This window comes from Manis javanica, chromosome 14 (genome assembly GCF_040802235.1).
Source record: "Manis javanica isolate MJ-LG chromosome 14, MJ_LKY, whole genome shotgun sequence".
Taxonomy (NCBI): Eukaryota; Metazoa; Chordata; class Mammalia; order Pholidota; family Manidae; genus Manis; species Manis javanica.
This window is the reverse complement of record NC_133169.1, coordinates 61220428-61247464: the sequence shown is the minus strand read 5'-3', so window position 1 is coordinate 61247464 and position 27037 is coordinate 61220428. Positions and strand designations below refer to the sequence as shown.

General features: G+C 47.3%; 1 protein-coding gene across 4 annotated transcripts in view; it reads left to right on the top strand.

Annotated features, from left to right (window-relative positions):
- Positions 1–27037, top strand: part of PRDM6 (PR/SET domain 6) — a 150743-nt gene that overhangs the window by 43314 nt on the left and 80392 nt on the right. For 3 of the 4 annotated variants that reach the window (XM_037005254.2, XM_037005253.2, XM_073221071.1), the window contains 2 exons: positions 8004–8592; positions 17390–17697. In XM_037005254.2, the coding sequence (XP_036861149.2) occupies positions 8004–8592; positions 17390–17697 (897 nt within the window). Of the gene's footprint in view, positions 1–7177; positions 7516–8003; positions 8593–17389; positions 17698–27037 lie in introns of those variants that run through there. The other variant, XM_073221070.1, reaches the window with a different exon arrangement.

Below are 27037 nucleotides of genomic sequence, written 5' to 3'. Positions count from 1 at the left end.
AAAACACTTGTCCACCCAAACATTTGTTTGAATTGAAAAATGCTTGCCAGTGTAGATAGACAAGAAGAGAATGCCCAAAATATGGTCAAACTTAGTGACCCAAAATTATTTTAAAAAGTCAAATTGTTAAACACTGATTTTCAGAATGTTAGTTTTACAATCAATGTTCTAGTGTCACTTGTCAATTGCTGTTTTATAAAAATGGATTAAGAATGTATTATATGATCAAGCACTGCCTTTTTAAAGTATTATTCAAGAATCTGGCAGTCTTATCAATGAAAAAATGATTTTTTTCTCTAAGTCTCAAGAATCTTGTCATTTTTCTGTAATTTATTTATTTTTTCTTTCGAAGGGGAATTAACCATAATTAGCCTGATGCTTGGGAAATGTATCTGTCTATTCTAAAACACTTTCCTACACTGGTTTAACTTCAGAAAAATCCAGGTTACTAGTCTTTTAAATGGTCTCTCAGGCTTGTTCCATATATATATAAATGTTATATATATTATATATGTAAAACATATAAATTTTTACAAAACACTTTACAGTTAAAAAGAGAACCATGTCTTGTGTCATCCAGAGCCAGGAAGTGGCATTGCCAAGATTCCCAAGTCACAGTCCAGTACAATTTCTGTTGTGCTGATAACTTCGTACTAGAGCCCTCAACTGTTTTTCAGTTATCTTAATTGTGAGCTAATTCTCAGACCAAACTTGAGCATACTAGGTCAAGACATTTCTCATAAAAACATCACTCTGAATCTATGGAATATGACCACAGGGCTCCCAAGGAGACAGCCTATCCAGATGGAAATTTCCAGAGAGGGCACCCAGACATCCAACTGTCACTCTCATGAATGGAGGAGAGGTCACCTGGGCCCCCTGTTTATTTGTGTAGGGTCCTGTCTTTGGGATTGCTCAGGCAGGTCCCCTGTCCTACAGTGCCTTTCCTAGTTCCTCTCTGCCCACAGAAAATTTTAATGGCCCATCTTGTTTCTGAAGCTTTGCTTGATCATCTCCATCCTAAAGTGGTGATGGGTTCCTCTTTGGAACTCTTGGTGCTTACTGGCTCCAGATCCTGGGAGATGGAGAGGGAAAGCTGGGTCCTGAACTGAAGGATTTCCCAGATCACTGAAGGCAGGGGCACTGCAGTGTACTCTTTTGGTTTCCCCCCAGCAACCTGCATAGTCTTTATTTTGGTCTAAAGACAAGTTTTCCAGTTTCAGAAAGGAAACTGAGAATAGGTTCCTTTTTTTTTTTTTAAGTAACTGAGAGGCTCTTACACAAAGAGCACAGACTCACCAGGAATAATAAAATAACAACAAGCCTTAGTGTCGTCTTCTGACCCCCTAAGTCAGAGGAAGCTAGGACACCAATCCAGCCAGGAGAGTGTATGCTGAGAGGGCACACAGGTGTGCAGGGTTTCCACAGGTGTACATAAGGGGCCCTGTGGGACTGTGGGTGCTGGTTTCTCAGGCTGCCCTGGGAGGAAGGCCTCAGGGTCTCCCTCATTTATGGGATTAACTAGAAGCTCTCCTGGCTTTTAGAGACTGTGGCTAGGCACTCACGGGACCCCACCACATATGAGGAACCACCAACCATCAGAAAGTGAATCAACCATAGCATATGTTCCTAATTTCAAACAGATGCCCTGCAATATGATTGCTCATCCTGACTATAAAATTTAAGGCCTACAGGCTTCAGCTAATTTAGGCTACAATCTGGTGACTGAAGGAAGACTGTTAGGATCAGGTAGCATTTCCTAGAAGACCTGCAAAAGAGATTGTCCCAAAGATCCTTACCAGTAGTCTCTTGCACACAGTAGGTGCTCACTAGATATGTATAGCTGTTCATTTGAAGGTAACAGTTAAGCTTGTCTATTCTTACAAATTTTTGGAAAAACGGAAGAGCAGATTCCTGGGGGAAGGGTGGATGAGACAGATATAGTCAAGGGAATACATGAGCTTCGGAAGTGGCAGTTGTCCTTGTCTAATTATTTCTCTTTTTCCTGTCAAGACTTAAAGAAAGAAGAACAGCTGTTTTTCACTCAGTGGCTACTCATTAAATCTTTATGGAACTGAATTGTCCTGATATGTTTTAAACTCATGAGGCCTTTGTAAATAATAATAGTTGGTTTCCCTGCAAATGGAAAGGATATATTTAGAGTCTTTCCTGGGAGAATGACTGGCCCCAGGGATTGGTAGTGGACTGTAGAGCCTTTCACCTCCAGGTCAGTAGGTCACATCCAAATCAGGCCTGGAGTGGCTGAGAGGCATTGTGTGAGTGACAGCTGTTTGGTGGCCGGACTGAAAGGAGCTGGAGGGTTTGGCTGAATTTCAAGTGGAGTGAACAGGTGCTGTGTGCGGTGATTCTGGCACAGGATGAAAGACAATGGTCAGAAATAGGCTGACCTTGGTCTTGTCGTCCCAGAGGCCGTCTTTGACATGGCAAAGTAAGGAGTTTGCCCGCCCAGCACTGTCATGACAGGAGGAAAGCCTAGGAGACAGCCTGCAACGGCATCAGGAGGCTCCTGCTGCAGCATCTGCCAAAGAGCTGACTTCTTGCTAAGCTTTCTGGGATCTTCCTCCCCATGTGCTGCTCCTCGCACCCTTTCTTTCCTTCTGACAGTAGCTGGCACTGTTTTCTATCCCTAAGGACAATTGAGCAAAGATGCAAAGGGATCAATGAGAAGATAGCAGAGAAGAAAATAAATAATGTGGGTTTTCTGGTTTTCAGTTTCTTGGTACATTTTACACCCCATGTATGTTAGAACCGTGGCATCCAGGAGGGGGTGTTATAAAATAGGTGGTAGAGCGGGAAGCCAGAATTTGGTAGCTGCTTCCTAAAAGCCACATTAATCTCTTCGTTTCCTTTGGCTATTGAAGAAACTGAGGCCCAAAGAGTTTGGGGTAGGTCACTGTGTAAGGTGCAACAGAGGTGACTTTAGCTGGTGTAAGCAGTGAACAGATGTATTGGAAAGGATATGGAGTGGCTCAAAGTGTGTCGCAGGAACCAAGTGGGAACAGGTAGAAACAAAGGGAGCCAAGAGTGGCCAGAAGCCAAGGAGGCAGAATCCTTGGCTGGGGCCTTGGAGGTTCTGCAGGGGAGGCCACTCTCACCTGGTAACCCCTGGGCCATAGGTTAGGGCAGAAAAGCCCTCTCCAGGCACAAAACTGGCATCCTCTTGCTTTAAGTGTCTACTCAAATTCCACCTTACAGAAGTCTTCCCTGCCCACTGCAGTTTCAACAGTAACACCCTGCACTTACTGTCCTCCGCTTTTCTCCTGTCCTTTCTCTACTCTTCTCCTTAGCCCTTATTATCACCTGCCAAGTACTTGTTTATTGTTTACTTTTTGTTGCCCCTCCTGTGAGGCAAACTTCAGAAGGATTTGGATGCTTGTTTTGGTCTTGTTTAAATGCCTCCACAGTGCCTTTCTGAGGGGATAGGGGGTCCAGCAGAAGCTGCCTCTGCTCTTCAATTCCAGGTCCAGGCAAGTGGCAGAGCTCCTCCACTGAGAACTTCATAGGCGTGGGGGGAGGTGGAGTCTCTTTCCGGAGTTTTCCCCTTTGCACTCCAAGGTCCTCGATTAGACAGCTCTTCCCTGATCCTAAAGTGTGGAGGAAAGGAGCTTTGTGAACAAGTGTAAATGAACAGATGTACAAGTAGGAAACAGAACCACGGGAGGCCAGAGGCCCCGTAGTGTTTGGATGCCACGTTTTCAACCACGTTTATGATGCTGGGCTCGAGGGACCTGTCTGCTAGTCTGGCTAAACAAAGATTCCTCCCCGCTGTGCCCAGCTCTCTCTCTATTTTCCTTTTTCTCCTTCCCCTCTCCTGTCACCTGCAGCCCGACAGTCCCCCCAACCCCCCACCCATTCATTTCCCAGGAAAATAAATCTCTGGGAGGAGGCTGGGAGAGTGGATCTCAGAGAAGCCTTCTGAATAAATGTCTATATTAATGAATTATTAACTCAGCCACCCATGACCTTAAACCTAGAAGCCAGCGCCGAGGGCAGAGAGGAGAGCTACTGAATCCTTTATTGGAGTCCTGTCAAAGGCAACGGACCATTTGTTCCCCCTCCTCCGTCTGGAAAAAAATAATACGAAAGGCATACTTTAAAACTGCATGACAAACGAAATCAGACAGAGGGTTCCCCATCCAGAATCATCTTCTCGGTTTCCCGCCCCTCCCTGCCACTCCCTACTGGTTCTGGCCTCCTGTCCCCTTCTTCCCCTCCCCGTTAGGGGTACAATGGGCTTACTAAGGATAATTTTCAGGTGAAAAAAATTGTTCGAGAAAATGATGAATTTGGGTAGTTAATTTATCGATCCCGCTCTTCTTCCCACTTGTTTTATTTTAGAGGTCATTAATCAATGAAGAAAAACACCACCGTGTCCCCCCGTTTGCATTTAATACACTCACGCTCCTTATTTATTCCTCCTGAACAAATTCCCAGCAAATATGCACCCATCGATTTGGGAGCGATGGATTTTTATAAAGGTTTGATTGCTTCCTAAGTGGTTGAAGTGATTTGTTTCCGTGGTCTTTTTCTAAATAATGAAAAGGAGGGGAGAAGATTTGAGGGGTGCAGGCCCTTGTGGTCGGTGGGCACTCTTCTAAAAACCGCTGAGCCGTGCCAGCGCGGCGGTGGCTGGTGGGCGCAGGATCCGCTGGGTGAGCGAGAAGCGGCCCCCCGCCGCCCTGGGGGCGCCCGCGGTGGGCAGGGCTTCGCGGCCCGGGCCCCGACCCAGCCCCGCCGGCACCCCCCCCCCCGTCCCAGCAGCGCCCCGCCCCGCGTCGGGCCCCGCCGAGGGAGCGCTGCGGGTGCGCGCGTCCAGCTCCACCCCGCCCCCAGGTGACCTTCCCGCGCGCTCCTGGCCCCCCGAGCGCCCCCTCTAACTTCCGCTCACCTCCACGCTAGTTCCCTAAGGCCTCTGGGCCCCCAGGACCCGTGGCCCCGAGACCTGAGTCCGCCCGGGGCCTCTGGGGAGGCCTGGAATCGGACGAGTCAGGGCCACTACACACAGGCCTCTCCCCCGGTCCCCGCACCACGGGGAGCCACATCTCCCCCGAGGGGTTCGCACAGCCGTCCGGCGTCACTCCGAAGGTGAGAGTAAATATTTGACCAGGGTGGGCTGGGAAATGCACTTGGCGCCTCACTGACCCGGGTTTGCATCTGCCTCCATCACTCATTAAGGGCGTGAACTTAGGCAACCTGCCAACCTTTCTGAGCCTCAGTGTTCGCATCTGCAACAGGGCGGTTCATGAAGGGCTTTCTCCGCGTGGTCGCTGGGCGGACTAAATGTACTTGAAGAGCCTACTCGCCCCTGGCGTGGAGAAAGCTCCCCTCAACCGTTCGGGCTAATCTTATTACGTCCCACAGCGAGGGCCGCGAGAGGCCTCGGGAAGCGTCTCAAAAATCCTGAGATTTAAAAGTGCGTTTGCGGGGCGGTACGGGAAGGAATTTTTTGGGATAGCCAGTCCTGGGACCGAACGCTTGTAAGTAGACATTTGGGCAAAAACAAGAAGGCCGTGGGCCGCTACCACGGCGTCGGGCTCCCATTCCCGGTGCTCCCTGTGTCTCCCAGAAAACAGAATCTCCTCTTCGCTCAGCGGTGAAGCGCGAGAGTGTGAGAAAGCGAGTTGGCATCTTCTCCCGTGGCCCCAAAGCTGCTCTTCGGCAGCTGTGTGAGCAGAAGGATTGAACCGGGCCTGCAGCTTCATCCTCTCCTCCGGGTGTTGTTCAAAGCCCCCTGAGACTGCCCGGTTAGCCTGGGGGTCCTCAGCACCGTGGGGTTTCCCTCGTGGTGTTTGCTTTAACGATCCAGAGGTGACTGATGACCGTGTCACAACGACGCCAGTCAAAACATTTTCTGTCCAACTTTGTTCCAACCGGCATCGAGACAGCCTGCGTGAGACCCGGACAGTCTAAACAGCGCATTTCCCAGGCTCAGAAAGAGTGCTGGGAAGCCAAAAAGAAACAAGCAGAAATCAGCAAAGAATGGCTATTAATTGTTCAGAGTGGCGGGTGCTAAAGAAATTGGTTGGTTGGGGGGAAGACAAGCGACATTTCTTCTTTGAGATGTGGGCACAACTCCGGCGATGGGAAGCGCAGGACCGGTCAGTTTCACACACCCTTTGGGTGGTCTACCCCCGCCGAGGGCTGCAAAAGCCTGGACGAGCTGGGGCCTGATTCGTGGATGTGAGACCAGCATGGAAGCGCAGCCAAAGCTCCCAGAGTGTGCAAGGCGCGGGTGGGGCTGCGCCCGGATCCTGCACCTGGACGCCAGGTTTGGGACGAGAGACCTATACATGATGACTCCCCCGGACAGTCGGGCAACCAAAGGCAAATAACCTCGCCTGTGTTTGGGAGCAGTAGTTCCACCAGACGTAGCTCCGGATATTTGCCTCGGATGCCAACAAGAAGGAGCGAGCCCACAGGGCGACAAATCAGGAGTGGGTGGGCTGAGCGCTGGGCAGTGTGGGACTCCATTGCAGCCGCCTCCCAGACCTGCGGCCAGTCTGGAGTCCCGCCGAGCCCAACCACCGCCCTTGAGAGACCCTCGGTCCCACGCCGCCTGGCTCAGCAAGGCTGGCCTCCTGCGCTGCCGACGGAGGGTTTCATAACGGCAACCCTCTCCGCCCCCGGCTCCCCCCACCTCCAGGATTTAGGGTAGAGGTTGCGTGGCGGTCTACAGGACTCTAGCACCCAGCAGTACTCCCGGAAATACTGAGTCCGGTAAAAGTGCAAACCCGGTCCCAGGACTTGGTCCGTTCGCTCGGCCGCGCGCTCCTGCCCCGGAGCGTACGCCCGAGCGCGTGCGGAGATGCATTCCTGTTTGCGCGTTTCCACGGCTTTCGGAATCAGGCCAATGAGCCGGTAACTAAAAAAGACTTATCATGGGCAGAAAGAGACAACAGGCGAGCAGGAGACTCACGCCAAAAAAAAAAAAAAAGTAGTGGGAAGGAGGAGGAGGTATTTGTGCAGGAGAGGCGCCCAGGCAGTGTGTGGATCCAGCCGTTAGAACTTCCTTCTCCCCTCTCCCCTCCCCTTCGTTCTTCTGCCCTGCCTCTCGCCTCCCGCCAGCCCCCACCTCCCGCTCTCGTTCCCCCCCCCCTCTACACACACACACACACACACACACACACACACACACACACATTCACTCACTCACTCACTTGTGTTTTGTGCTGTCGTAAAACCCACGTGTCCAGCCGGGAGGCTGCCAGAGCGGAGAGCCCAGGAGCCGGGACGCGGCGGCCGAGCGCAGCAGCCCACGGCGGCTCAGTCCGGCGCCAGGGTCCCCCGCGCTCCCGCGCGCTCGGCAGAACCACTCTCGCGCCCTCCGCGGGCCTCCAGACCGTTCGCTCGCGGCCGGGGCGGGTTCCGCGGGGCCGGATCTCTAGGGCTCCCCTCCCACGCTGCCCAGGGGCATGTAGCGCCCGCGGGGGGCACACTCCCGCACGCTCGCCCAAACAAGCGCGCTCGCACCCGCCGCGGGCTCCGAGTTTTCTGGTAAGGCGAGGCTCGCCCAGGGCCGAGGGTCTTGGGCCCCAGGGATAGGAGGCTGGATGTCCCGGGCTGGGGGCGGGGGGCGAGACTGTCCCGCCTCCTGGCGCCGGAGGCCCCCGCGGCTCGGGCGCTGCGCCACTCCGGCTCGGGTCGGCTCCGGGAGCCGGCCGAGGGCGGGGGCCGCGTCCCGCAGCCGAGTCCTGCGGGGAAGCGCCCTCTCGCCGGGCTCCGACAGCGCAGGGTGGGAGCCGGGCGCCTCGGGCTGGCGGCAAGGCAGCGTGCACACAGCTCCCTCCGCCCAGCGCCCCTGCTTCAGAGTAAACTTTGCGCCCCGGCGGAGCTGGGCGGAGGGACCGCGGAACCGGGCTGCCGCTGGGGGGCCCAAGGCTCAGCTCTCGCTCCAGGGTCTCGGCGGCCGTGCTCTCTGTCCCTCGCTCCTGGCCCTGCGCCCCGCTCACGCTCTCCCTCTTCTCTGCCCTCTGCCCTGCCAGCTGGAGGCGTCGGACATGCTGAAGCCCGGGGACCCCGGCGGCTCGGCCTTCCTCAAGGTGGACCCAGCCTATCTGCAGCACTGGCAGCACCTCTTCCCGCACGGCGGCGGCGGAGGCCCGCTTAAGGGCAGCGGCGCCGGGGTTCCCCTGGGCGCGCCGCAGCCCCTCCAGCCGCCGCCGCCGCCGCTGCCCCCGGAGCGCGTTGAGCCTTCACCGGACAGCCTGCGCCCGCGGCCCGCGTCGCTCTCCTCCGCCTCCTCCACACCGGCTTCCTCCTCCACCTCGGCCTCCTCGGCCTCCTCCTGCGCCGCCGCCGCCGCGCTGGCCGGTCTCTCGGCCCTGCCCGTGGCGCAGCTGCCGGTGTTCGCGCCCCTGGCCGCCGCCACCGTCGCCGCAGAGCCGCTGCTCCCCAAAGACCTGTGCCTCAGCGCCGCCTCGGGCGCGGGGCCCTCCAAGTGCGGCGCCGGCGGGGATGGTCGGGGCACTTCGCGCTTCCGCTGCAGCGCCGAGGAGCTGGACTATTACCTGTACGGCCAGCAGCGCATGGAGATCATCCCGCTCAACCAGCACACCAGCGACCCCAACAACCGTACGTAGCCGCAGCCCGCGCACTCTCTCCCGGGGCGCGGGCGCCCGTCGGGAGGCGGGTCGAATGAGGGGCACCCGGTGGTGGGCTGGTCCAGGCCGCGAGCCGGCACCTTTCAGACCACGGTGGCAAAAGTTGTCTGGCGTTAGGGAAGAAGGCGAGCGGATGGGAAGGCCTTGTGGCACCTCGGGGTTACCTCCTCCTCCAACCCTGCTTCGAAGCCTCAATTCAGTAGGACCCGGGATGCTCTAAGCCCCGGGGCGCACAGATCTCGGCCCTCCCGCGTGGTAGCGTCCCAGGCCGGGCGGGTGCTGGCAGCGCGCGGTGAGATGGGCCCGTGCCCGGGCCTAAGCTGGCCTGGCCTTAGAGGGGACAAGGGAGGGACCCTTAGCATTTCTGGGGAGCATGGAGTCCAGGGCTAGTTTCTCCTCCTCTCTCTCTTACCTCTGGAGTTAACTGCGACAGCTCATTTTTGGGGCCCTGGCCTGGAGCCGCCGACTGGCCGGCCCCACTGGAGTAAGAGTTTGGGATGGCGCTGGGTCCGTCACTCTGTAGGCAGGCGTTATTCTTCGGTTTACTATTTATTTAGCAAAGGAGGCGTGGGGGGTGGGGGTGGAAATGCCAGCTGCTTAGTGAGAAAAAATTTCCGACTACAGAGCAGGGTCATTCTCTGCAAATCCCGCATTCTCCGTGCACCCTTAATCTGTACATATTTGCAATCTTGTAGCCACGCTTGTTTGCTTACTTATTTTTTTAAATGAGGGCAGCAGTCATTTAGTATTCGACGCTTGCTCTCTTTGTCCCCAAGTAAATGGCAAATGCCTAATTAGCCACCAGGTCTCTTTCTAGCTTCCGTTCCTGTATTCACAGTTTCAAACACTTATTACAAGTACAGTTCCATTTCGAGGTTTGGAGGCAGAGTTCTAAATAAAGACCAAGAATGTGTATTGCTTTGTATCTAATTCATTTTGGTAATTTCAGAAGTTATGATATGTTTATACCTAAGGTGTTGGGGTAAATGATAAATATACTTCCAGAGACCTCTAGAGAGAACTTTAACGCATGTTAAGAGACTCAGGTTTAAAGCAATATGGCATTTGAAAGAGCAGCACCCACTCAGCTATATTCTTAATCTCATCCCTTCATCTAGCTTCTGTAGGAGGAAAGTTGATCATAAACATGTGTTATCATTTTATTTTAAATAAGTCCCTTCTTGCAGAATATCTACCACTCTGTGGACCTCTTAATTCGTTGTAAAAGCAAAAAAAAAAAAAAAAAAAAAAACCACTACAGGTCATAGTTACTTAAAGGACTCCCAAGTCATTACTTTGATGAAATACACTGCCTGAGCCTAGTGATGGAGGTTTATCAATCCTTTCATAATGGTTGGAGATTATCGTTCTGATGGAGATAATTATTAACAAAAAGAGAAGTTGTATTTACTTTTCCCCTTCTACAGTCTGAGGATAAAGAACTGATTTAAAAGGAGGGTTTCAACTCGAATTTGCTCTGCGGTTAAAGAAGACTCTTGTTATTTTGGAGTTTCGGAAAATTTTATAAAATTGCATTATCTTAATGAAGTTTCAAAAATACTTATCTCCTACTGCATTGCTTGAATATGTCATTTTCAGAACAGTTCTTTAAAAATGTGAAATAAAAGATAAGAAGTGCTTTGGAAACAGCATTTCTTACAGTTAAGTGAAATATAGTCATGGTGGCTGAGACTACTTGATCAAGCTTGCAGTTTCTCTTCTGAATTAAGTCAGTGCTGGAAAAGACACCAGCATGTGCACCCCCAAAGCCCTGGCTTGCACTGTGTTCCTTGTACTGTTTACAGTGCTGTCTTGAGGTTCAATACATTTTAACCAGAGAAAAACCTAGACTAACCAGAGAAAGAGTTGGGATAGATTCCTAATTAATATGTGGCTATTGAACCAGTTTATTGCCTAGGTAACATTTTTCCTCTGGTTGGAGGAAATGAATTATGATTTATTTAAGTTATTCCTACTGTGTTAATCTTCTGGTATCTCCTTTTCAGTTGAGTGGACTGTGTCCATGTGCGTAGTGCAAGGGAAAAGAAGGGAAAGGAGTCAGATTGTGCTATTACAGTTATGTTTCACGTTGTTCCCTAATTAAAGGGCAATTGAGACAGAAAATAGAAAGCTGAGGTAACACTGTGTCATGCTGGGAGACCAGGAAGGTCTCCCATTTTTTCAGGAACTACCCAGGGCAAGAGTACACTCTGATTTGAAACCATGGGATGTGTTTTACAAGGATGAAGTGAAAAGTAATGTGAGTTTAATCTAACTAGGGACCAAAACAAATCAGAACTTGCAAAGGGTGGGAAATTCTTTTTTCCTTTAGCAAGAGTAGTTGATATGTTACATGAAAACTGAAAAACAGAGCTTCTCCCCATTTCTAGGTTGTATATGGGTGGGGATGGTGAGAGGGGGGTAGAAGGAAAGCACCTATTAATTTGTCATGCCTAGGTTTTCATAGGTTTTTTTAGTCTATTGCCATCTCCCTCTAAAAGAATGCTGTGAAGTGACCAGTTAGCATTGCTTCATTTTATTACATATATTGCTTGCATTGAGTCATTTTCTTTTTTTCTGGCAAGGCAAAGAAAAGGGCCTCCTTGCTTGCTGTTTTCCCTTAGAAGAGTAACTTTTTGCCTGGGATCAGTAACACTTGTGAATCAGCAACACTAGTTTCACCTTGAGACTTTATTGGCATCTATGACAGAGGCAGGGTGAAAGGTTTTGTAGTTTCTTTTTTTCACACAAAAAGATTTTAAAACAGCAGAAACTGTACAAGCTGCCTGGGTGAGCTCTTCCAATATATATCTCTGTTATCTAATTCCATGTATTAATTTATTCTATGATTGAAGTACACTTTGCACTGAAGCTCTCAACACTTAATTGCCTCTTCTTTCATCTCTGTTTCGTGGGTGGGGTGTTGTGGAATATAAATGGAGATTGGAACCTTTTCTTCCTCTTCTATTACTGACCTCCTTTGCTGCTGGACTGTTTGAAGCCTCAGATTCCCTCACAGTGGCTGCTGATGGGGTTCTCCGACCTAGTGGTTGTTTGAACCCTCGTTTCTCTGCTCTTGGAGGGCAGTGAGAGGCCGCCAAGGTGTGCTGGGCGTTAGTGTTTGGAAGGATGATGCTGGGCACTCCCTATGTTCCTCTCTCACACCTGGGAGCCGGGTGGGAAGCTGACCCGAGGATCTGTCTGCGAAGAGTGGGGCACTGTGCAGCTTCCCCAGCTGAAGGTCTCGGTCTGCTTCCATTCATGGGGAGCCCTGTGTGCAGGGAACAGCGTTCGGAACAGCGACGGAGTGTACACTAGCGTAGCAGTAGGACCCGAGGCTCTCACGCCGGTGGCTCCACCCTCCTAAGGGTTTGGGGAGCGGGGCCGGGCGAGAGATGGAAATCTGGGGTTTGTCCAGTAGACGGGTCGGGGAAAGAGTTAAAAGGAGGGAGAGTACTTTCTTTCCTTCCCAATCTCTTCCCACCCAGAAGGCAACACTTCCCTCTTTGGGAGGCTCCTAAGCCCACCAACCCTCCAGCGGGCTCTTCCTGCCGCCGAGGCGCACGCCGCGCTCCTCCCGCCCAGCCGCGCTGCTCTCGGGGGCCGGCGGGGGACTCAGACTTCGGACCTGGTCCCTGGTGGTGGGCACGTTCGGCGTCAATGTGCGGGCTTTTCTGTTGTCCTATTTTTCTTTTTCTCTCTTCTCTCTTTTTGTGTGCAAGCTCAGCCCCTCCCCGTTACACACATGATTTAGCTATTTTTATTTTACATCATTCGTTATCTAGCGCCCCGAAACTGAACATAGAGCCATATATTAGATTGAGGTTAGAAGAGGTGGCGACTGTTTATTTAAGGTGATAAAATGGTCCATCAGCAGTAATCTCCATCGATATGTGCCACCAGGAGATGAAGGATGAGGGGACAAGCCACAATTAATTGCCCTATAGTTTTGTAGGAGAGAGTGGAGCCAGCGCGGACCCGCTTCGATCTCCTCTCGCGCCTCCTATTCATCATCTCAGCCTCGCATACGGCGGCCTCGCAGGGGCAGGGGCCGGCGAGGTTTATCTCGGCGGAATATTCCCCCACCCTCACGCCCCGCGCTCCCATTTAATTTATTAATACAGTCATCGGGAGACAAAATGCACATTGCTTCCCTACGTCTGTCTTTCGCTCACCCTTTTGTCTCTCCGTCTTGGTCCCAGGGCCAAGCCAGCCGCCAGGCCAGGCACGGAAAACCCGGCGCGTCTGCGATTCGCGGGGACCTTTAAACTTGCGCAGGGAGCATCCTGGAGAAGGTTCTGCGCGACCACAATTGTCTCCACTTCCCGGCGGCCGCGCTAACCTGCCTCGCCTCTGGATCTGCTTCCAGACCCACCGGGGGAGCCTAAGGAAAGACCCCTGCTGGGTGGAGGGGAGGCCTAGGGCTGCCAGGGCGCGGCAGGGGGCTCCGGACGGTTGTGGCGGCGGCCACGTCGGGGCTTGTGAGAAAGCCCTTTGCCCGCAGGAGGGTGCCGAGGCCTTCACAAGTTAGACGTAGGTGCGGGGTCTCCGGCCGGCCGTCAAGGCCTGGCCGCCCACCCCACGCATGGTCCCGTTCCCGTCCCGTCCAGCCAACTGTGCGGGCCGGGCTGGGGGGAGAGGCCAGGGTTGGGGGAGGCGAAACCCTGGTGCGGGAAGCTCCCGGCCGCTGCGCTCGGCCTGCCTTCTGCCCTGGCGGGCAGCCCCCGGCGACCCCGCGGCCCACCCCGCCGGTGCACGGGCCCAGAGCGCACGCGGTACTGCCAGCAGGCGGCACTCCTGGGGTCGCGTCCCCGGGCGGGGATCGATGGGCGCCGGCCCCGCCGGGCTCGGCCTGCCGGACTGAGGGCCGCGACCTCAGCGGCGATTCCAGAGGATTTATGGTCTAGCTGTTACCCCCGCCCGGGCGGGGAGGCAGGCTTCTCAGCTGCGACTTGGTTTCCTTAGATCCAGAGAACTGGTGAGGGCAGGCGAAGAGGTTAAGGAGCAGAGACCTGGCGTGGCGTGGGTTCCAGCCCCCGTGGTCCCGGCTCCGTCTGTCCCTACACGCTCCTGTCCGCCTGTCCAAAAAATCCCTGAAACGTTTTACATTTCATCTTTCCTCGTATGAGAAGTGAATGCCAGAAAAGAAAACCACAGCCTGCTTTGTCCCCTTTACCTTGAAATAGATCTATTTGCAATTACAAAGGTAGCATGTGCACTAGTAAAAATAAACAATACAGGACAGGACAGAAGAGTGACAGTCTGCCTTCTACTCTACTCCGCCCGGCCTTCAGTAGGTGAGCGAGTCTCATTCAAGGACCATAAACAGAAGCATTAACAGATCTATTTAAACTGGAACAGGGACCATGATTTCATACAATTTCCTAATGCAGAAATAGCATTGCAAAGTATCTTGCTGGGGGAATTTGGTATTTCTCACAGATACAGAAAACTCTTATAAAAAAAATGATGAACTTGTACAAAACCTTACCCTGGTTTTAAGAGAAGTAAGAACATTTATTTGCCTCCTCTTTACAGATACAAATTTGTATGGAATGCTTTATGTGTTATAATACATACGTGTTTTTTTAAATGTGTAGTTTGGGCATCTAGCCCCTGTGTCCCTCAAACCTTTCATGTAGGTGTTTATGGCTGGTTGTCTAGAAAACACTTTCGTAGAATGTTTGTCTATTTCCACCACATTTGTCAACCCTTGAGTAATCAGTTACTTTGTTTAAACATCTTCAAGCTCCTTTGTTACTCTGAGACATAAGTCAGAGCCAAATATTTTCAGTGGTGGAGGTTTTGTGTATTAAAACGTAATAACTTTAGGGTATGACATGTATTTTGATGTAACTGGTCAACTTCTCTGGCAGAATATTTTGATATAGCATGCAGTGGCTTATGAACTAAGAAGACTCCTGTTGGGTGGACTAATTAAAGTGGATTGGCCTTCCCTACTCTGCCGTGGACATAACATATAGGTAGTCTACACATTAGGAGAGCCTCAGCTTTTTACTCTGCAAAATTCTATTAAGTTTCTCCAACACCTTGTGGAGACAAATGAAACTTAGGAGGTTGAAGAGGGCTTTAGAGGACTTCCTGGAGAGAGGAGTGGGCAGAGTTCTATCATGTGTAACAAATCCCAGGAGTGTGCTTGCTGACTGTGGGAATGGTGGCTGAAGCTGGTACTTTTGCTTCTCATTTTATTACTGATGCAGCTGGTGCAGTATGACATGTTGTACAGATGTTGGATTGACAGAATCATTGGTATGGACTGTTAGGGGAGTGAGCACCAAACGCTCTTGATTCTCACCCTTTGTTTCATTGAGCCAACCAGAATGGGAATGGTAGTTAAGCACCTCCCAGGGTGATTTCTTTTTATTTTTAGGGGCTCATTGCCTATGCGTATTTTCATTTGTTTTAAGCTATTTCTTGCTAAGGTGCTGAAAGGTGCCTATCTCTGAAGGCAAGCACTAAAATTCAAAATTATGGATGTAATCTGTTTACCTTCCAATTCATTCTCTTCACCTCCCCAAATACAAGAGTGTGCAAAAGAGAGAAATCTCTGGAATTCAGTCATGCAATAGCAATTTCTGTGGCCCCAAAATAGTGAGTTAGTGAACTATTTCAATTCTATTGATTGAGTTTATGCATTTGGCATTTGGATATAAAAGTCTCACAGCTTTCATTATTCTTCCTAGATTCTAGGGTTGGAGGCTTTGGAGTCAGTCAGAACCTGACTGAATATTTCTCCACCACTTTCTAGTTTCTGGCTCCTGGGCAAGTTACATTGTTCATGAAGTCTTAATTGCATCATCTGCAAAACAAGAATCATGATACTTAGACAACATGGTGATTGTTTGGTTCAAGACAGGTGTCTGGCACATAGTAGGCACTTGGTGATTATGAATTTGTATTGTCCCTCTTTCCAGTTCCCCTTTGTCTTGGAGGTTTTATTTTCACAGAGGCTTGAGAGGGTGTGTGGAGTATATATTCTGGAGGGGTTGACATATGGATGGGGTTGGCGTACCTGCTATCCAGGCTCTAAGGGTCAGATTCAGAGCCTGATGCTGTTTTTACATTAGTTTGTGTTGCTTGGGGGCGTAGGGGGAGCTTTATGTGTTGGAGGTTCCTGGGCCCTGGGGAGGACTGGGAGAGTAGCAGACTGGGGGGAAAGCACAGCCCACTGGACCCCCTGGATCCCTTCTGACTGACATAGGATGTTCACATGTCAGCCCTCAGCTCCCTGTGAAACAAATGGAGGAACAAGGTTTCGCTCACTGTGCTGAGCTGCCACGAGGTGTTTCTTAGTGGAAGACTCCTCAGTGACTCACTTTGTCAGGAGGTCCTTGGGCGGCAGACTGTTGCTGCAGGGGTAGGGCACACCCGGGGTGAGCCACCAGGACGGGTTACAACCAAGCCAGCTGCAGGTACTGGGAGGCCCTGAGGGTGACCCGCCGCCCAGCGCTGGTTCATCTGCCTGTGCCCAGCTCTGGCCATCTCCATCTCTGCCAGTCGGGACTCGCCGGATACCAGGCCCAGCACCACAGGGCTGGGTTGCACCGGCCGCCGCGGCTCCCCAGGAAGGTTGGGCCAGGAGGCGGGGTGGTGCAAGCGGGCACTGAGGCCTCCTCCCTGAAGCAGGTCCCCCTGGCCGGGCGCAGACATCGCGGCTCCGTCGGGCCCATTAATAACCTGGAGGGAGCTGGGATCCGACAGCTCGGTCGCCGCAGGCCCTGTTTCCCGCGGCTGCCCGGCCTCTTCCGGCCCAGTTTGTGTGGGGGGACCCTGGGCATCCGCAGAGACTGGCCAGGAAGATGGGGGACCCCTCGCACGCGGGCTGCTCTGGGGAACGTGGGAGAGAGCCTGCTTCATGACAGCTCTCACTTTGCTTATCAATTGCATTTAGCTTTGGGGATCAGCCATCTGGGCGGGAGTTGGGGCTCTCTCTCTCTCTCTTGAGCCATTATCCTGATCAGTAAAGACCCATTACTCCGACTGTTAAACTTGCTGTTGGTTCCTTTTTGGCTTCTGGGATGGGCTAGCACGCAGGCACAGGCACCCCAACCCCGCTAGAACAGCCCCACTTACCCACCCATACCCCCCTGGTGCCCTTGAGGGACCTCATTGCCTTTGCGCCGGGGCTGCGGGGGCTGGGGCTCGGGTCACGCGGGCCAAGGCCGGCTCCGCCTTCCCGTGCGCGGTCCCGGGGAGTGGAAATGGCGTGCCACGCTGATCGCCCACCTGCTTTGGTGATTTTTAAAGTCTCCACTTTAATTGTATAAAGAGGAAAGTCAATGTATACCCGTAAGACCAAGGTAGACTCACTGCGAGCTGTCAGAGCAAGGGACGGGCTTTTTTCGCGGCGTAAGGACAAACTCGCCTTGAACACCGTGTGGGGAGAGAACCCGCGGGAGCAGGGGAGGATCAGAGGGAGCTGGGGACGGAAGGGAGGAGGGAAAGAGGGAGCCCTTGGTTCCGCGGAAAGGACAACCGTGCCGACAGCACCCGGCTCGGAAGGCCTTTGGGGGCGCCTGGGGTCTCGACTCGGTACAGCTGGATTCGTGTGCGGCAGATTCCAAGGGAGCGGCGCGGGTTTCCTTCGCCCCATTCCCGGCGGCCTCGGGGCCCTCACGGCGTCTCCTCCCTCGCAGGTGGCTTATCCAGGAGGGGATGCTGTGGTTTCAGGGGTTTACCTGAGTATGGGCTGCCCGGAGCCGCCGGGTTAACCGTCTCCCCTCCCTCCCCTCACCTGTCTCCAACAGGTTGCGACATGTGTGCGGACAACCGCAACGGGGAGTGCCCCATGCACGGGCCGCTGCACTCGCTGCGCCGGCTCGTGGGCACCAGCAGCGCCGCGGCCGCCGCGCCCCCGCCCGAGCTGCCCGAGTGGCTTCGGGACCTGCCGCGGGAGGTGTGCCTGTGCACCAGCACCGTGCCCGGACTGGCCTACGGCATCTGTGCGGCACAGAGGATCCAGCAGGGCACCTGGATTGGGCCCTTCCAGGGCGTCGTGCTGCCCCCAGAGAAGGTGCAAGCCGGCGCGGTGAGGAACACGCAACATCTCTGGGAGGTAAGTCTCCCGCCGCCCAGCACCTTGCATCCAGCCGGAGCCTTGGTGGGTGGCTACATCGGGGAGAGCCTCCCTTGTTTCCCCAAAGGTAGTAGAGATTAGATTTCTCAGGTCATGAAAATGCTTGGTGCATAAGGAGAGGTGCATAGCTGGGCCTGGCACAACAGGCCCTCCAGGGCCTACAGGTTTCTGCAGATGGTATCACCTTGACAAGCTTCTGTTCCAGCTGGGATGGATTTGACCGTTGGTCTCCCTGGATCTTTAGAGAACGAGAAACCAGCTGAGGAGATGGAGCAAAGTATAGCCTTGAGGTGTGAGCTAGGTGAACTTTGTGTCCTGTTCTAAGCTCTTCTAATAAGCTTTTGCACACTGGGCAAGAAGGAACATAAGCATACACAGGAGGAAGGAGAGCGAACCTCATTTTCCCAGATAAAAAAGTTTTGCAAATGCTGAATGTGAGAGACTGAAACGTTTCCTAACGTTCAAAGTACCCAAAGTAAGCAAATTATGTTGTGAGTCAGAAATCACAAACTTGGCTTCCTCTCCGACAAAGTACAATTACGCAGTCTTCAACAAGCTAGGAAACCAAAATGTAGAAAAGTCCAATCACTTTGTCATCATCCAACTGGTGATATTGGCAATGGCACAATCTTAACCTGCTGTTATTGTTTAAGAATAAGCAACTTCCTTGACAAATGTTCAGGTGAAATTTGTCCTAGAGTGTCGTTGTTGGTTACTGAGGTCCCTTTCCAAGGAGACAGACCCTTAGTGCAGGTAATCTCTGCCCCAGTGTTGGCCACCTCCCACCCCTGGAGTTACTGATGAAAGTCAAGATGCTGGAAGTCTTACCCTTGAGGGCAGCATGTAAATCTGGCCATTTGAGTCCAGGCCATGTAACGGAGTGGGAATAGGCGGAAAAGAAAGTTTCATAAATGCCAGCGACCAAGTTGGCATGGACCTTAGGGCTCTATTAATGGGTAATTTCTGTGGCAGCTCACCACACACTTGTCTCAGTGGCCTATCAAAATGATCATTTTATGGTGAGGTGCTTCATATTCACTAAAACTCATTTGACTCAATAATGCCCTCAAATTTTTGCTGAGATGCACTTGGAGATACAGTATTGTGAAAAACAGACCTGGTCTCCAGAACCCTTCATAACTAGGGGAACCGTGCCTGCAAAGCCTCCTTTGGTGCGGGAGGAGCTCAGTGTATGAGCTCACAGGCCGGCCAGCAGGCCAGGATGACCACCGGGTGGCCGTGGGCTACGTACCCCCATGCTCAGGCCCCCAGGTTCCACTTCACTCTTAAATTGGAAAACAGTTACACACTTTTAATCTTTCAGGATAGGATTCTTGAATGAGAAAAAAAAGTTGTGCATATTTGTTACCAGTTTTTTTTTATACAAAGTTTTATAGGAAAACAGGCTAGGAGAAAATGGCTTGGTACCTAGAGGCAGGCTGGAAGTCAGAGGTCTTGGATAGGAAAAACTGACAAGTGAGAAATAATCAAAGGATCTGATTTTGAAATATCTCCTAGTTGGTTTTTGTTTCTGACTAATTAGTTATAACTTTCAATGTGGTTTAAAGTTTATAAAATGCTTCCAGGCACTTTCCATGTTAAAGTGGTGCTATTAGGAACTCTAATACCATATGCAGTCAGAGGTCGGCCAATACTTTTCTGAATAAATCATAAAACAATTGTTCAGTGGCGCAGATTTGTTCTATCTGCAAATGTTAAAACTGAGCACTACTATAGTGCCTTCTGATACTCAGGTTTAGAGCCCATCAGTTTTTAGAGAGCCAGGGGACAAAACTGTAAACATGAAAAAAAATCCCAAGGCTCATCTTTTTTCTTTTTCTGAAAGCCCTTGGATGGTTGGGATGTTGGCAGGAGCCCACTGCACATACAGAATATGATGATATATTTTAATAGTGAAAACTATGAAGCCTTTCATTTGTACCTTTACTTACTTGTATTGATGAAGTTAAAATTCTGTTGAAAAAAGACTGGATAATTTAATCAGTTTTGTTGTTTACAGTTGATACTTGAGTAGCTATAAAGTGAGTCTGACCGGTTGTTTCGGGTATGTGAGTTGATGTGTTGGGGAGTGCCTAGACTTGGTTCTAGTTCATAAAAGACTTTGCTGAATGTATGCTTGAATGATCTACAGGTCTCTACTTCTAAATTCAGGACATAATCTACTTTTGTCATCTGTAAGAACAGTTAGAATGACTTGCGTTTAGGGGATTCATGAAGGGGTATTAAAACTGTAGCCATGCAAAATGTATCAGTCTAGTGGGAGATCATGTAAAATATGACTGACCAGGGCCAGGTAACTAAGTTAGTGCCAATGTTCATTTATAAGATAAAACACTTTAATAGGTTTCAGATTTTTATTAGTATAATTATTTTTAAGATAGAAAGCATGAGTTTATCTTTAATTTTAAGTATTATGATTCAGTATTTTTATGAAATGTGACTATTTGAATTATGTTAAATTTACAACAGAGGATTCTAAATGTTGGATTATTCCTTAAATTTTAGGCTTTCCTTTTAAACCTGAATTCCCTTGTGAAAAATTTTGATCATTAGATTATTTATATTAGAAAGAATTAGTAATTGGAATATACCACAGGTCTATAGAAAACTTCTGGCAATAATTGCTTAATGACTCATGTAGTAATTATCCATTTTTAAAACATATTCTTTTAGATATCTTCCAGAATATCACATCGGCTGATATTTTAAAAAATTAAAAGCAATGGAATCATGACCATTTCATTTTAAAAGGCAACTGGAATCATTTCTCTTCCTCACATTTTTTCAAGTCACTTGATGAGTTCAATACTCAGGTCCTGACGGATCTTACCAGAGTTACTTATCTTTATTTCGGTACAATAAATGGATTGCTAATCTTTCTCTGCCACTGTTTCCAAGTAGGTGATGGATTTTTGTTTCAGTTTACAGTTCATTGTTTTTAGTATGGTTGTATTTTATTATACACATACAGGCATATTATAGAAACAATCAGATTCACCTTAGTTACTCCTTTTGTTTAATCATTAAAAGCTCTATATCCTTTTTAGAAAATGACTTTTTAATATTTAACATATATCAGCCATGGAGAGCTTGTTTGATTGGTTTGTAAGTGTGCTATCAGCTTTTAGTTAATATTTCTTGTATAATCCTAGCTCTTAAAAATATGGGAACTTAAGGAAGGAAAGTTAAATATCATTCACTACTTTCAATATGTTTTGATTCTTTAAGGTTTTCTGGAAAGTTGTAAGAGTTTTCCTTTTTTTTAGCAAGAAGCCAAGGTAATATTTTAAGGAGATTGTTAATTGTTAAAAAAGGAGTTTAAGGAGATTAACAATCAAAATGCCGAATTACTCCTTTTTTTGGCCAATTTTTCTTTTGGAATCAGAACTTTATGTGTTTTACAAAAAATAATAAACTCAGATAATTTAAAACAAAAACATTACAGGATGGATTAAATAGTCACTTGCCCTGCTTCTATACATTTATTCCAACAAGACTTGGGTGCATGATATATTTCTAACTATTTGGACATAATGGGAAAAATCTTTCTGAACATTTTGTTAAGAAAACATAGTCTTTCTCAGCAATTAGGTCTTATTGATGAGAGTGAGATAATTTTGTCCTAATGTGTTTTCTAATAAAGAAGTGAAAAGGGACATTTGATCCCAACATTTATGAAAACATTATCTCAATTATTAATGTGCTGTTTTTCCCTTGAGATAAATTAATCTAGTTAGCACATGGTTTCCCCCTTTCTGCTTAACATCAGAATTTAATATGACTGAACCTGAGGAATGTACATAGTGTATACTTAAGATTCTACTGGAATGAAATACAGAAGTTTAAAATAATGTTACGGTTTTAGATAGGCTAAAATTAGGCCTTTCAACTGAAAGTTTGATTTGACAAGAAATTTTGGCAACAATAACAAAATAGATTGTACTCATTTTCACCCTGGAAAAATTATTCTGCTAATTGAAATAATATAGTGACTTATTAGGATCATAGTCAAGAGACTAGAAAGGGATTTAATTTTATAGAACCTGTCTTCTCTGTGCCTGAGTAAATGTGAGCATTTCATTTTCATTTGTACCATGTAGAAAACTTCATTATTTTTCTTTAGAACATAAAGGGAGATAATGTCCTTTTTTGTGGTTTGATACTGTGTGGCAGTATTTTAGATTTAATAAGAAATTTGCTTTAAGCAAATGGTCTATTTTATATCACTACCATTTAGCTTAGGTCAAAAGACAATAATGAAACCAGTATTAAAAATATAGTACATGTTGCTAAATGTGTATTTATTTCAAAACCATCACAGATAATTAGTACTAGAAGGAAATGAATTGATTTCATATTTTAAATATATTAATGTATATTTCTATAAATGACCCAATTCCCATATAGTACTGTACCCATTTGTATATATTTAGATGTTGAGAAAAAAATAGCCAAAAATTAATCACTTTAAATTAAAATCATTTAAAAATTAAATTGCACTTATTTAAAAATTGTTCCAGTGATAGTACTGTAACTATCTACTCCATATTTTGCTTTGCAGACTTTGGCTCATTTTGGTTTGATTCGCCAAAAGCCAGGGGATGGAAATATGTGGAGTAAAAATTGTGTTACAGTTATACTGAAATAAAAATTGTGTTTCTTAGCAATTTGTCATATAATATATTAGACTGCTTGTCAGTGTGCTTTTGAATATTTGAGTTTCTCAAAAATCCAAATAATTTCTCCTTAAAAATAAACCATAGCAATGTTATGATTATGTTTTAAATTATTCAGAGTAACAGCTGGTGTATCTCTCTGGCTTTGCCTCATTTGATTTGAAGATGTCTTTTATAGTGGTGCCCATTTGATAGAGTGTGAGCATTTTGTAGTTTTACATAAACTGTAAAACCATCTGCTGCCTCTTGGAATGGTTTCCAGCTTTGTGTTAAAAATGAGAACTTAGTATTTAAAGTTGGCTTTGAAAAGGTCTAATGAAAGCCCTGGTCCTTTTTTATGCGCCACTCTGAACAGAGCCACCGTTGGCTCTCTAAGTCCAAAAGTGACTCTGCTTTTAACAAAAATTACAACAGCCCTTTGGAAATTCTCACGTTAGTGAGGTTTACTCCAAATGTGCGTGTGCCGCTATGGTGCTCTACCTACAGATTATAGAGAGTGATGTGTTCTGTATCTGTAGGACTCTTTGTTGCATTAGTCAGTTCAGTGTATCTGTTGTTTATAGATTGCTTTCTTCATTGATAGCATTTTGTCCATGTGAAGAAAACAGTTTACAAGTATTTCTTGTCCACGACTGCATATTTTCTTATATAATTTTTTCTTTTCCCCTGCTGACTTAAAACTAGGGTATAGAAAGTAAGATCAATCTCAAAGGTTGGTGGACAGATGAAATCTGCCCTCCCCACTCACTGAATGGCAGAAAACAATCTGATGGAAATGTTGATTGTGACAACACTGGGCTGAGGAACCTACAGGGGACCCTTTGTATTTACTGTGTCAAGTAAGGTAGTTTTAATTATTTGAGTAAATCTATTGTGTTACCCATAAATCACCTGCAATTGTGTTACCTAGCAATTGTCAGGTGTAGTTGTAGTATGATCTCATCGATTTTAGAAATTTTTGATTGAGTATGAAAAATCTGCCTAGTACTTAGCTGAGGAACTGTGTCCACGATGTCAAAAAGCCTCTTCTCTCAGATGGATGTGATTTGACACACGGGTAGTGTGGGAACAACGCTTTGCCATTCTAAGGAACTCCATGCCGGAGAGCCACTGCCTTGCTCTCTCTCTCTCTCTCTGTTTTAGTATCGTATATACTCAAGATTTCATGACTTCAGACATTCCTTGTGTATTTACACAAGAAATACAGACTCTGGTGTAACTGCTTAGCGTAAAAGCCAGAGAAGCCAGAGCAGAATATACTTTTCCTTGTAAGCATTTGCCACCTTGCTCCGATAAGTTACAGAATTCCATTATCCAAATTGTTACACATGTGTGACAGAGGTTGACCTTTCGTCATGTCAATCCTTTTTGTGTAGGCCCCAGGCTCCAGCCTAATGGCTCAAACCCTGATTTACTCACTGTAATAAGGGCAGGAGGTCGAGCAATTGTCAGGCTGCCTGTTCGAGCTCTTCTCGGAGCCTGGTTGAAGGCTGTTAACGCAAAGCTTTTCAAAGTGAATTTACAACCAGCACCACTGACAGAGGCCAATCAGTGCACCATAAATGTCAGGTTAGTGAGATTGAGCAGTAAGTAAAGTACTGACAGCCCACTATTGGCTGGAATCAATTGGCCAAGGTTTAACTGAGGAGAGCAGTCTGCGTGTGCCGGCCTTAGGGAAAGAGCTAAGCGTGCAGACTGGGTCTTCAGGCGGAGGCCATAGATTTACCCGTTAGTGGGAGTGTCAGGGTTGGGCCATCACGCATGTGATTCGGTGCCTCCAGCGTCATCCGTGTTGGTGTGCTTCACCATCTGGGATTTCTGAGTGGCCAAGCCTGCTGACTGTAGGGTTTGGTGACAAAGAGTGACCCGGCATTAGGCAGAAAGAAAGGGGAGAAAAACTCCTACAATGTGGGGCTGTCGGAACTGGGGGCATTGCGGTTTGTCTAAAAGGTGGTCTGTTCAAATTCCAACACTGTGATGGGGACTTGCACCAAGGCCTCGACATGAGCACGCCTGCTCTCTTGCTTTTCTTGAGGCTCAGCAGTGTGAAACTTTCATGGAAGTCACTTGTGAGTGATTATGGGTTGAGGGCCTGAATATCCATGAGATGTGGTTTCCCCACCAGACGGAATGTTTTTATCATTTTGGGTAATGACAGCTCAGACAACAATTCATTTAGCTCTGAAGGCATCAGCATTAAAATGGAGGAATCCATTAAAATGCTGTATGCAAGGATTTATAAATTAGGCAATTTCCTTGATTATTGCAATCATTTACAAAATTGATTGTTCCGGTGTGGTATAGACAGATTTCAGCAACTGTCATTGACAACAAGCACATTCTCTGATATCTATAGCTACTGGTCACTAAACCAGTCACTATTCCTCACCACCCCCTGCTGTTCTGGGTTTCAAGGTCAGGCAGCCATTGAAGAAGCTTGTAGTTACCAAGTTTCATTTGTCTTCAGTGGGTCACATGCAGATTGTTCTCAAGTTTGTAGCATTGTTTCTACAGTTTAAACCTAATTTGGGAAGAGGCTGTTGATGATCCTTCCATGTTTCAGATAAGTAGCACAGGTTTTTGAGATGATGCCAATTTAAAGGGAAATAATTTTTGCGAGTTGCAGCTGTAAATATTTGTTTGATTGAAGATCTGAAAGTCAATAATGTGTTTTATTTGTTGGTCCTTAGAGTTCTAATTATCCAATCGTAGAGTCACGGGATTTTAGATCGGTTAATTCTGGAAGGCATAATAAAGACATTGTTACAAGTGCGAAACGCTCAAAATGCTGCAGATTTTCCTATACAAGAGCACACACACACACACACACACACAAGTTCACTTGGTGTTTAATCACTAACCACAAACCACAAATTTGCCTTTATTCCTGAAATATCAGAGACAGGCAAGCCAAATGTGTCAGCAGAGATCTAGCCAATGAAAGCTAGCCATCAGTTTATGCTTAGTACAAAGTTAGTGACTTTAGACATTTGTTCTAGTCCTCATTTTGTTTTTAATTATAATTTTCCCCTTTTGGAACTCTAATCTAAACTGAGGCTTGTAAAATAATGGCACTTTAGAAAATTGTTGAACACAGGGAAGACAAACATTTTGGTTTGTTGTGATTCAAATACATACATAGTAATTTGATTTCAAGATAGTTATTTGTTTCAAAAGGGAAATGTGAAGTTTCAGGAAGTTCTATGGCTTGGGGGCACCTTGCATTTATTTAGCTATTGTTGCCTCATAAGTCAGAAGTTTGTTTTCATTTTTAATTAGTTATGAAACTCACTGCTTAAAAATTTAGTAAAAAAGCAATATTTTCACTTCAGTGTCTTGTTATTATCTCCTCATTTTTATTTAACACCTCCCCCTTCCCCCCGCTCCCACACACAATATTTATTTCAGATTTCTGTTAAGACTTAAAAGTTATGCAGCTTGGGTAAACTGTGAATGAGGCACTCAGTATTATAGATGTTTTTACCAGGGTCTTTGTAGGTTTATTTAATAAACCAAAACCTACAGTGTGCAATTGTGAAATATGATATGGGATTAAGCCCATCTTATTAAAATGAACAGTGTTTTTCACTCTCTGTGATCATTTTAAATTAAAGCTGCTTCAGATAATGAAGTGTCTTCTATAGAAACATTCAGTGTAATCTAATTCAGTAAAAACTTAAGTGCTTTTTAATTGGAATCAAATTAAATGTAATCAAGTCATGTTTTCAGTGTCTTGTAAAGTACCAAGGCCTAAGTGTTGTTAGCGTGCTTGGGATGTTTATCACAAATTTACAATAGTACTAAATTCTCAGATAATCCATGCAAACTCCAAAATGGTATATAACCCATAAATAAATTTTAGGTTAGAGTATAACGCTTTAAGAAGCTGTTGTTTTTGTCCCAAACTAATATTAAACTTCATTTGTTATATTAAAACTACACAAATAGTTCCTGGGGGAAAGAGGCCTGGAAAATACTGTGCTATCAAGGAGAGTACTTAATTTCAACTTATTGCAGTTAGTTGCAATTTAGAGTTTGACCCGGATAAGCTGCAAAGTGGAAAGTCTAGTTATTAAGCTTTAAAATTCTAGAAATGAACTTTTCATCATAAGAAACCCAAACTGTCTTTAAGTTTAAACCAGTGGTACCTGTTGAAGATTTTTATAATGGCCTTTTGAGAGATGACAATGTAATGCAATACATATTTATTTTATTGAATCACTGTTTTGGTACAAGATGTTTGCACTCTCTTCTTGATACTGCAAACTTTTAAGAGCAGCAACCAATGGCACTGTTTTCATAGGATCTTCTGCAGATGTTTAAATTTTTCTCACACATGAATGGATTGTGATTTTGTGTCTAGTCCCATCCTCCTGTCTGTACTTTTTTCTGGTGGGAAATTTCATTAACAGTCTGAAGAGCCTGTTTTTATAATTATATAGAAACACTTCTGCTATTTTCATATGCTTTATAGCATATATCTTTAATAAGACCAGATACCTGCTGAGGTTTAGGGAGATTTTAATGGTCCTCAGAGAGGAAGAAGAACTTTGTTTTCCTTTTTAACTTCTGTTAAAAAAAAGGATCAAATCTCTTTGAAATGTTTTTCTAAGTAGAGAGAC